The sequence below is a fragment of the Trichomycterus rosablanca genome, chromosome 4, assembly GCF_030014385.1.
Source record: "Trichomycterus rosablanca isolate fTriRos1 chromosome 4, fTriRos1.hap1, whole genome shotgun sequence".
Taxonomy (NCBI): domain Eukaryota; kingdom Metazoa; phylum Chordata; class Actinopteri; order Siluriformes; family Trichomycteridae; genus Trichomycterus; species Trichomycterus rosablanca.
In genome coordinates, this window is record NC_085991.1 from 39260996 (window position 1) to 39273425 (window position 12430).

At 40.5% G+C, this 12430-nt stretch overlaps 1 protein-coding gene across 1 annotated transcript in view; it reads right to left on the reverse strand.

Moving 5' to 3' along the window:
• Positions 1 to 12430, reverse strand: part of dnah2 (dynein, axonemal, heavy chain 2) — a 294787-nt gene that overhangs the window by 191381 nt on the left and 90976 nt on the right. The window contains exons 20-22 of the mRNA XM_062993580.1: positions 7859 to 8059; positions 5705 to 5861; positions 4221 to 4395 (exon numbers count right to left, since the gene is read on the reverse strand). Of these exons, the coding sequence (XP_062849650.1) occupies positions 4221 to 4395; positions 5705 to 5861; positions 7859 to 8059 (533 nt within the window). The remainder of the gene's footprint in view (positions 1 to 4220; positions 4396 to 5704; positions 5862 to 7858; positions 8060 to 12430) is intronic.

Below are 12430 nucleotides of genomic sequence, written 5' to 3' on the forward strand. Positions count from 1 at the left end.
TAAATATGAGATAAACAATGGGGGGGGGGGGGGCTAAGGGTGCACTCAGAATATGTGATGAAGGAGGAACATGACATGCAGCAAAAAAGCAAAAGAGAAAAATAGAACAAATGTGAATATTAAAAAAGCAGGTGGGAGAAAGTGAAAGAGAGGGTATGAGGGGAGTAAATGAAGGATTACCCCAAACTTAATTAGCTCTGGAGAACCTGCTTGATGGGGGGTCAATGGTTGTAGTACACTATTGTTTACCTTCACTATTTGTTTCCCCATGGACGCTACATTAGGAAGGTGTCTGGAGTAGAGTCATGACCTAGCGCTGTGGAGGTCTGCAGAAATATGGGGCACTCGGTGGGGGATACTGCATTCAGCGCTGACCACCAACCTGCTAGACATTGTTCTCTCACCACTGTACACAAACTGTGTGACCTACAGCACATACAACAGTCTGGTTACAGGCCACTGAATGCACACTGTATGGCCAAAAATATATGGACGTCTGGGCATGAGCTTGTTGGACATAACATTTTAAAAACAAATGCTATTAAAATAGAATGACCTCTATGTGATCTTTTCAGCTATGACAACAGCCACTCGTCTGAGGCTTCTCACAAGACTTTAAAGGAGCAGAGATTGCTCAGTGGTTAAGGTACTATTAGGGACTATTTATTAGAAGACTGCCAGTTCAAGGCCCATCCAAGCCCACCACCAAGTTGGGCCCCTGAGCAAGACCCGAAACCCTCATTTGCTCAAACCGTTTTTAGTCAGAGCTGTAAGTCGCTTTGGATACAAGTGTCTGCTAAAAGCTGCAAATGTAAATGTATGTCAGTGGGAATTTGAGCACATTTAGATAGAAGGGTATTTGTATGACTGGGCACTGATGTTGATCAGGAAAGCCTAGACTGACATTACAGTTCATTCCAAAGCTGAGGTCTGGAGTGTCTTTAAACCAAGCTATTCTTCATGTCTTCACAGATCTTGCTTTGTCATACTAGAAGGGGAAGAAGCTTTCCCTAAGCTGTTGCTGCAAAGTTGGAAGCAACATTTCCTTTATATAATTGGTTCATTAAACTTGCTAGCAGTTGTTGTGGCTGAAACACATTGGGTGTGTTCGAAAAGCTAGTGTGCTGTCTACATAGGCAGCATTTTACGTCATCCTGTGCGCGCTCCCGAGAAGGAGGCTGTTCGAAATCCTAGATTCCCTAAAATCCACACTTCTGAGGCATCTTATTATTTCAATGTTATTTTGGCTCAAGAACGAGGGAGCATCGGAAGCGTCCTTAGTGATCAAGGCAATCCCAGCATTCATTGCGGGTCGGGTGCTCTTCTGTCACAGAAAAATAAACATGGCTGATGGGGCGGAGAAACGAATGTAGTTATTTTCAAACATAAATAAAATATTACTGATTTTTAACTTGTATAAACTTGTACCGAGTGTTTTTATTTGCAAGTTTGGGCTTGTCAGGAAATTTAACCGTTATCGGTACATGAAGGAAGATGTTATATTGACTTCAGCGTGCTGTGCTACCTCAATCCATTGGTTTTAATGGCGAGATGCTAAATGCTAAACGCGAAATGCTAAACCCGATGGAATCGCTATCTAAGTAGCGCGTTCGAATAACCTGCCTTATAAGTCACTGACTTATTAGAATCCTCTCTACTAAGGCAGCTGCCTATGTAGACAGTAAGACAGCAAGGCAGCTCCCTAGGTTTTCGAACACACCCATTATGTCAGAAGCAGTGTCACTATACTTTTGTTTATATAGTGTAAGTGGATAAGAAGATTATCATGTGAGGGTTTATTAGCGCCCTAACTGATGTTATGTAGCATCAACTCACGTAATGAAAACCTAAGTGCAATCATGTCAATTCTGAATCCTGATGAGCATATGGATAGTGTTCCACCAGAACATCCTGGGTCTGTCTTACAACCAAGTGAGCTCTCTACAGAGATGCATTTTACATCATCCTATGTGCACTCCCGAGAAGAAGGAATGTCTAAATTCTTAGATACCTTAAAATGCTGCCTTAATTCTAATCTATAAACTGACTGAATAACAAGATGCTTCCTCAGCGGTAAAGGCAATCCCAGCATTCAGTGTGGCACAACTATGGCGGATGAACAGAGTTCATTTGAAATGTAAATAAATTCCCACTGATTTTTAAAATTTGTATTAAGATGTACAAGTGTCAATTATTTGCAAATTCTTTCTTGTCAGTGACAATTTAACCGTTTTGGGTACTCAGAGGGAGATGTTAGCTGGCATGCTAGTGTGTTGTGCCACCTCAGCCCATTGATTTAAATGGCCTGAGGCTAACCGGGCTAGCTTAGTAAGCGAAACTGCTGTGACATAATCACTGTCTAAGCAGTGTGTCCAAATAATCGGCCTTACAAGTTTGATGTCTTATTAGAACTACCTCTAATACCTAGGCAGCTGCAAAGTTAGGCAGTAGACAACAAGGCAGCTCACTAGGTCTTCAGACAGACCCCCTGTCTTCTGTTTGGGTCTTTGGGCTTCTTAACGTCCCGTTCATTACTGCTGGTCATCTTCCTCCTTTACCTTCAACCTCACCAATTATGGTTCTCATTTCTAGTTAAATGGCTCTTCTCATAATGTGTTCAAAATAAGAGAGCTTTAGTTTGATCTTCTGGGCTTCAAGTTGGTCAAGGATCTATTCATTTGTTTTCTTTACCATTCAATATATTCTTCAAACACTTTACAAGCACCAAAGAAAACACCTCTCCTGCTTTTTACTGTACACCTTTCACATCCACAAACAACTAGACCACAGTCTGGACAATTCTGACAAATCTTTACATTTGTACATCTTCTCCAGTTCCTTTATTTTTGTTCTGCCAACTGCCAGTCTGTCATTTTATTCTGACTGCTGAATCCTATGCTGTTAATAATTGATACAGGTGGGCAAACTCTGTCCATCACTTCAGCATCAATGTAAAAACAACAAAAGTCATGACAGCAGAAAAGACCTCTAACTTAACCATAAATGCTGAACTCCCAACTTTTCACTCTGTTCTTTAACTTTCCTTATAAGGGTAATCATCTTCCTCCAGTCCTGCTTCCCTCACTATATGTTCAGTGTACAGGTTGAATGGAAATTGTAACAGAATGCAGCCTGGTCTAACTCCTTTGCCAATCCAGGAACAAATCCAGGATGATCGATATGTTACCATTACAGATGCACAAACACCTTTTAGGCCAGGTGAATCATGCACAGAAAGCATCACAAGCCAGCTTTAAAAGGTCATTCATTCAATTTCATTCCACCCAGAAACACAGGGTGCATGGCAGGAATACACCTGGAACTCGTACTTTAACTTGCCACTAGTTATGGGTGCGAGTTCAAATGGGCATTCAATTGTCTAGACATTCTTTTACAGTAGGGAAGTAACCAAAGTACCTAGAGAAAACACACATACAGACAGAGACCGGATGCAAAAACTGAACTGAAGGTTTTGGAGAATCCATGTTGCTGTGTGCACTCATTACCCGCTGCACTATAAGTACAGCCTTTTTATTAGTAACACATGCCCTGATAGCGCCTGTTGTAGAATAGAATGCCTTTATTTGTCATATATACAGATACAAGTGTACAGTACAATAAAAAAAATTTTCCACATATCCCAGCATAATTGGAAACTGGGGACAAAGCGCAGGGTCTGATATTGTACAGCACCCCTGGAGCCAAGAGGGTTAAGGGCCTTGCTCAGGTGCCCAACAGTGGCTGCATGGCAGAGCCAGGATTCGAACTCTCAACCTTTTGATTGATAGTCCAAAGCTCTACCCACTAGGCTACCACCAGCCCCGATCAGGCGTGTTAGTCTTCCTCTAATCTTTATCGGGGAAAGCTTTCTGACCACAGAATGCTGCTGGCTTTATATTTTTGCTTGGAGCATTACTGTCCTCCTAGAGACATTGAGGTGCTTAAAAATCCCACCAACACTGCTGTACCTGATACACTCATACCAGTATCACACACCCTAGCATGTCATTACATTGCAGTGCTGTATGATGACATCTGTTCATTTGTGGTCCTATGGGGACCCCCTTTCGACTGATAAATATGCTACAAAGTGGTCAACAAAAAAGCTAGTCAGTGAACTCTGACCACAGAGTTCATCTGTATGGTAGACAGAGCTTCTTAAATAATCAGTGATTTAACATATTAGATAGCTGTACCAAACAAAGTAAAATTTGCGTTACCTGTGCTGTTGAAGTCTTGAACGGTGGTCTGAATCTTCTTTTTAAACTCCTCAGCTGAAAAGATGAGATCTCTCTTGAACTTGTCCTTATGATTCCTTAGCATGATGTCGCTGTCAATTAACACCTGCTGGAACCACACCCACTCAGCATTCAAAGCCCCCAGCTTCTCTTGGACCTGCAACCAGACAGACGCCCTCTTCAATACATGCAGTTTTACCTAGATACCCTACTGTCAATTTAATGGCTTAGTGATATGTGAAAGCAACCCAGAGTCAACCCAGGCTCCGGAAGTGCAACTAGCAGGTTCATACCAGGTTGCCAAAGGTTTAGTCTCGCAAGCCAGGTGCTTTACTCTTTACAAGATTTTTTGTAAGAACTCTCAACATCTAAATTTTAAATTTACTTATAAACGTAATATACACAATGCTTTAAGTATAATTCAAGTATTGAATTGATTTTTTTCTATTTTTTACAATAAAGTTTTCCCAACCAATTCTAATACAGTGGTACCTTGTAACTCAACATCCCCTAAACTCAAAATCTTTGAAACTCAACGCCCTTCGTTGAGAAATTTGTACCCCTAAACTCAACGTTTCCCTTAAACTGTTCAGTTTGTATTTTAAAAATGTATTTATTTTATTTCAGATTAACAATGAACAGTCGCTTTGTTCAGCGCTCGGCTTGAGTGGTGCGGTAAAACGTCATCAAAGTGTGCATATGAGACGAAACTGCATTTGTGTGGAATAACCGCCAAATTCACTCTGAAAGCTCCACATGTATCTGCATTTAGCTGTATTTTCCTCACTGTTTCACTTTTAAACTTGTGTTACAGCTCGGGGTTCTGAGAAATTGTAAGAATCAGCTTTTTATTTTATTTTTTTCAGTGTATAAGTGTCAAAAACAACCCCATTGTTTTACATTAGCCTAAAATATATGCAAGTCCACGGGACCATGGAACACATTAACAGGTTTCCCATACATTCTTATGGGGAAAAAAATACCTTGAAACTCAACACCTTTTAAACTGAATGCTACTCCAAGAACCAATTGACGTTGAGTTTCAAGGTACCACTGTATAAGATAAAGACAACACAAGTAAACACGAAATGCAGCTTTTAAATTATCATTTCATTTATCAAACAGTTATTCAAGCCATGAATAACTAGGACAGCTGTAGCCTAGCGGTTAAGGTACTGGACTAGTAATCAAAAGGTCACTGGTTCAAGACCCACCAATGCTAGGTTGCCACTGTTGGGCCCTTGAGCAAGGCCCTTAACCCTCAAATGCTCAGACTGTATCCTGTCACAGTAATGTAAGTCGCTTTGGATAAAAGCATCTGCTAAATGCCAAAAATGTAAAATGTAAATGTAACTACTGGTTGTGCCAGTTCTGTGAGAAAAAGATAGCTGCTTGAAATACATAAGTGAGTGTCTGTGTTAATGAAGATGTGTTTGTTTTAATCCCTGACCATTAATAATACTCACGTCAGGATCCACAGTGACTTCATATTTCTCCAGGTTGGCAAACTGTTCATGGATGGGAGGAATCTGGCTCTCGATCTTAGTTAGCTCTCCTTGGAGAGACTCCAGCAGCTTCAAGCTCTCCCCAAGCTCAACCAGAGTCTGAGGAGGCTGAGAAATCCTGGCCAAACAAATGACACACAGAAAAACAACAACTAAGATCTTATACTATTATACACAGAACCAACCTGCTTTAATATCTGCATTTACTAAATAAAGAATGTAATAACCTCAAAAAGTAGTCTTTTAGCCTATCTTAATTATGCCTCAGTTTCAGCTCATAGACAGATGACCTCACATTCTACTTAGTAAATTTCTAATAGAGAGTGGTATTTATTCTACCCCCAACAACAACAACATCATGCCCCGGTGCTGATGCAGGATACGCACTATTAGGCCAAAAGAATGTAGACTCATCCTAACTATTAAGCTTAACTGTTTAAGCCTTACCCATGGCTAACAGGTAAATAAAATCAATTATATAATGCATTATATGTTTTCATCCTTGCAGCCATTGTTTCAGCATGACTGGCTGTGTGCCAAAAAACAAGGTCGTGGTCTGTTAGTTTGTTCTGTCCTCAACCACATTAGACACTTCTATGATGAATCAGAACCTCTACAGGGAGCCAGATTGTCTTGTCCAACATTAGTGACTGATCTCACAAATGCTTCTTATACTGAATGGGCCTTAAGTTTCCAGTTCAAAATCTTGTGCAAAGCATCTCCAAAAGGGTGCACAGTGTCATAGCTACAAAAACAGTAGTGCTTCAAATCAAAGACCATCATTTTGAATACAATGGCATCATGTAATGACCACATACTTCTGTAAATTTGTACACCCACACAGACACGGGGAGAACATGCAAACTCCACACAGAAAGGACCCGGACCACTCCACCTGGAAATCAAACCCAGGACCTTCTTGCTGTGAGGTGACAGTGCTACCCACTGAGCCACTGTGCCATCCCCTCAACCACATTAAACACTTTTGGGATGAATCAGAACATCTACAGGGAGCCAGGTAGTCTTGTCCAACATTAGTGCCTGATCTCACAAATGCTTCTCATGCTGAATGGGCCTGAAATTCCTACAGACAGTTCAAAATCTTGTGCAAAGCATCTCCAGAAGGGTGCACAGTGTCAGAGCTACAAAAATGGTAGCGCTCCAAATCAAAGAACATGGTTTTAAATAGAATGGCATGATCTGGCAACCACATACTTCTGTAAATACATTGTAAAATGAGACCCTTAATGAGCAAATGTTTTGATTATCATTTTCTTTTCTATAAAAATGATTCCAACAGCTTTAGGGATTATCCAGGTGCTACAAAAAAGAGCTGTTTGATTCAGCAGTAAACAAAAACACAAACTAATTCTTGCCTTGGTAGCCTAGGGCAGTTATAGCCTATTTGTTAAGGTACTGGATTAGTAATCAAAAAAGTTCGCTGGTTCAAGCCCCACCACTGCCAGGTTGCCACTGTTGGGCCCTTAAGCAAGGCCGTTAACCCTCTATTGCTTAAACAATATAGTGTCACAGTACTGTACGTGCGTTGGATAGAAGCATCTGCTAAATGCTGTTAATGTAAATGATTCACATCTGCTGGCTTACAGATGTTAGTTTTAGTTTTCGCTTTTGGGCCCTAGCCATGCTTTTGGGGGCCCTAGCCATGCTTTTGGGCCCCTTATGAAAATGGATGAGGCGTTGTGGCACTGCTCTGACTTTGACTTCTGGCTATTAGGGGTCCTAGGAAAGAGGGGGGCATATTTTTAGAGGGCCCTGGTTATGAGAGTCCCTACCAGGGGGCCCTAGAGAAGAGCAGGGCATACCATTAGAGGGCCCTTGATCACGAGGGCCCCTGCTATGGGGCCCTTGACTTCCATAGAAGTCGTTTACCATGGCTCCTTGACTTACTAGGGACCTACAAATTGCCAGGCAAGCTACCATATTTCACAACAGACGTTTTGTTGCAAATATGCGATTCAGGCCCTTACTTAATGTTTCTGAATTTGTATTGTTTCAAAATTATTATTTGCCCAGGGGCCCAGACTATCCTTAATCCGTCCTTGTTGAACACACACACACACACACACACACACACACACACACGCACACACACACCTTTGTGCATTGTCGTGCATGAAGCAGTGCAGCTCATTGAGTTTGGTGCTGGCCATATGGCTGAGGAGCTGGGTGAACTTGCCCTGCCACTCATTACAGTGCTGCACCAGGGAAAACTTCAACGGAGAGCAGTCTAGCAGCACAAACTGCACACTCAGCATGGTCTCCTCCTTCTGCACATCACTGGCCACCTCTGTATACCTGCAGAGAGAGAGGCAAAGTCATAGAATGCAGAGAGAAATTTAGTAGTGTAGTAAGAAATCTGTCTGTTTACACAAGGACACTCAGATTAACGTGCAGCTTTCACAACATTGATCATTTTAAAGGGCAAAGAAGCAGATCAGTGAAGTTAAACATGGACCTGATTGCAGAAGGTAATTAATGCCTGAACATGCTTATTAAGTCTGTTGCGCGCACACACAAACATGCACACACCTTATTGATGTGTTAAGCTGCACATGCAAATACAAAAAGAAACTACAAACGTTCACACACCCACACACAGACCAGACTGACATGGTAATGATCTACACATGGGGCTGCACAGACGAAAATCTGCAGTCAAGTGCGGCTGCTGACTGACTTTTGACCTTGTGCAAAGCACTCATCGATAGGGCAAAAAAGCACTCAGGAATCCAAACTTACAATCACAAAGAAGAAGTATGTGATAGTGCAACCCCACTATACACCAAATAAAATGGTAGTAAAATACCCAGCTTGTTTACTCTTAGAACCCTTGCCAGTTTGGAGCTTTTCTTTTTTTTTTTAAACCATGTTCAGTATTTTTTTCACCCTCGTTTGCTCCCAATCTACCCGTCTCCAATTCCCTCCCACCGGAAACATGCCACTAGCACTGATGTTTTGAGTGGTGGGCTGCCAACTGGATCGAATAATGTAAAGCAACAGAAATCAAATGAACGTAAACACACACACAGGGTACAATAAGTAGCTCAAACAAATAAGAACTGTTTGGCAGCAATGGTACTAACAAAACTATGCAGCTTCCAAAACGAATGTTACATTCAATTTTTGAGGAATGTTTCTGATGCAGCTGCAGTACAGTTAGGTGGGACAACATCTTTTGGATCATAGCGCCTTTAATTTTCAGTCGCAGTGAATTTTGGATGCACACTGTGTACAGAAATCTGGCAACCTTTGTGTTATTTTAAGTGCAACGACTTGATTGGAAAAATACTGTTTGAATAACCCTCAATAAACATTTAATCAGTATACATATACAGTGTACAATAAAACCCATAAATGACAAAAAGTTGTTTTTTTATGTAGTGTATATACAGTATATATATATATATATATATATATATATATATATATATATATATATATATACAGTACATACTGTATGTGCAAATACAAAAAAGTTGTTTGTGTTTTTACTTCAAGATGACTCTCACGTGAACCCTTACACCAACCTGAGGCAGAAGCATGTAAGTTCAGGGCTGCCATGCCTTGGAAATTGGTGGCAACAGAACTCACCATGCCCAGAAACTTTCCAACTTTATTCTAAGTGTTTAAATTATTTGTTTTTTACTAAACTTAGTAATATTAGTAATTATTAATATGAACTTATTTATCCTTTAGGCCAACCAAAAAGGATGGGTCCTGTTGAGTCTAGTTTATCTTGTAATTTTTCTCTATTTATTTATGCATTTTCTCCTTTTTCTCACGAAGTGTAGTCAAGTTGTCTTCCGCTGCTGTGGACCCCTTCTTTACACCCGTACTTCTGCACAGACACCTCTATCCGCTAAGCAGAGTCCTTGAAGACCCCACCCACTTGGTCCGGTCATTTCCCCAACCCAGCAGACAAGGTGGACAATTTGTGTCTGCTGAAGGCACTGCCAACTGTGCCCGCTAGATGCCGGTAAGTCGACCGGTAGAGGAGCTGAGACACAAACCGGGATGTTCAGAATCTCGGCGCTAGTGTGCTAGCGGAATATCCTGCTGCGCCACCTGGGCACATCTTCTTGTAAATTTAGGGTTTTTTTCCATCCTGGAATCTGTAATGTTGCTTTGGGACAATGTCAATTGTAAAAAGCGCTATACAAATACATTTGATTTACTATACAGGCTGGTATGATCAGGCCTGCACTGTAAAAAAAGAGCATATATACAGTAGTGTTCAAAAAAATAGCAGTCCAACACCATTAACTTGATAAATCACTGTTTTTAGTAGAAGTGATATATCTACATAGCAAAAAATTCACTTGAAAGTGTAGTAGAGTAATGAAAACAAAACAAACCCAACAATTAGGACATGCATGCCACTCATTCTGAGTAATTGAAGCATTGATTGAAAGGGGGTTGTTCAAAATAATAGCAGTGAGGAGTTCAATTGGTGAAGTCATTCATTCTGCAGAAGAACGGGTGTCAATTTTGGCCCTTATTTAATGTAGGAGGGGGCAAATGTTGCACAGGTTGGTCATAGCTCATTTCCTTTTGAAATATTGGGTAAAATGGGTTGTTCCAGACATTGTTCTGATGAACAGAGTACTTTGATTAAAAAGTTGATTGTAGAGGGAAAAAACATACAGAGAAGTGCAGCAAATTATTGGCTGCTCAGCTAAAATGCCTTTAAGTGACAACCAAAACCTGAAAGACGCAGAAGGAAGCGTGGAACTACTGTTCGAATGGATCAGAGAATAGCCAGAATGGCAAAGGCTCAGCCAATGATCACCACCAGAAAGATCAAGGAACATCTGAAGTTACCAGTGAGTACAGAAGATGATTAAGTGAAGCCAATTTACCAGCAAGAACTCCTTGCAAAGTCCCGTTGTTAAGATAAAGACGTGTCCTGAATGGGTTCAAATTTGCCAAGGAACACATTGACTGGTCCAAAGAGAAATGGCTCAACATTTTGTGGACTGATGAAAGCAAAATTGTTCTTTTTGGGTCTAGTGGCCGTAGACAGTATGTCAGACGACCCCCAAGCACTGAATTCAAGCCAAAGTTCACTGTGAAGACAGTAAAGCACGGTGGTACAAAATGATGATATGGGGATGTTTATCATACCATGGTGTTACGCCTATTTGTCGCATACGAGGGATCATGGATCAATTGAAATATATCAGAATACTTGAGGAGATCATGTTGCCCTATGTCGAAGAAGAAATGCCCTTAAAATGGGTGTTTCAACAAGATTGAGGTAATAGAGTGACCAGCCCAATCCCCTGACTTCAATCCCAGAGAGAACTTGTGGGCTGAAATCTGAAACGCGTTTTTTTGAGGCAAAACCCAAAATTGCAGAAGAACTGTGGAATGTAGTCTAATCATCCTGGACTGGAATACCTGTTCAGAGGTGCCAGAAGTTGGTCGACTCCATGCAACACAGATCTCGGAAACAATTGTTTTGCCACTAAATATTAGTTCAGTAATTTAAAGTAAAGTGAAACCTCAAACATTTTTTCATGTTATAGATAAATTTTTGTAGTTTTTAAAGAAAAGTGCTGGCACTGCTATTATTTTGAACAGCCTAATATTCATTTTTCTTAACTTTCTGTAAATGATTAACACAAACTGGCTAAATTTAGTTAATGTTTTGATTTAGAATTGAAAGTGTAGTATTTTCAGTGCATTTGCATTTATGGAAATAAAAGTTATTATAATGATTTTGTGCTTTATTCACTTTTTTACTGCTATTTTTTTTAACACTACTGTAATAAACTTTCTCCATTTTTTCTAAATTAAATCCGTAAAGTAGGAGGACAGCTTTACATAACACATACAATAACTTAACATGAGATCAAAAAGAAGACAGATCAGCTGGAAAGCTTGAGGGCTGTGTCTCAATCAGCACACAAAAAATACTAAAATAAAATACTAGCCTTGCATTTGTCGAAATTTAATTTAGCACACTGTTTGGGACATACCATGTTCGATGTATGATGGTATTTGGAACACAACACCTCTCAATAACAGTGCAGAATGATACAGCAAGTTTTATGCTATTATGTACATGTGATGGTATAAGCAAGGGTTGAGTAAGTTGATGGGTTGGGAAGCTGCTCATTCACTGTTGTCCCCGGCTTGTTCTGGGTTTCTGAAACAGCTTGCCATACTGTGACCACCTATTTTCATTTCTGCTCTATCCCCCTACCCTTTTTTCATTTGTGCCTTTTTAGCCACAACATTGTTCTATCTTGGCTGAGCATGCTGAAAAGTGGGTTTATTTTTCATTCGTGGAGGTGGGGGGCTACACCTGATGTCTCAGTGACAAGGCACAACCTGTCCCCTTCTAGATTTCATTGGAACATAGCCATGATTTACAATGTTTCCTATATCTAGCTTGTAGTCTAGAATTGTATTTTGGTTTTGTAGGCTTTTTAAATTCATCTGCTGTCCTAAAATTAACCTGAGGGGGAAAATAAGTCCTACATGTACACGTGTAATCTTCTATACATTGGGAATTTGATGATCTGCTTGCCCTGAGTCACTGTTAGTAAGGTAAGCTGACAAAAACATGAAAGATATTCATGCATTTCACCCATGCCATGTAATTTAGCCTTCCTGTAGACTGCAACATTGCTAACGCTGGATAATACTGCATTAAACCCC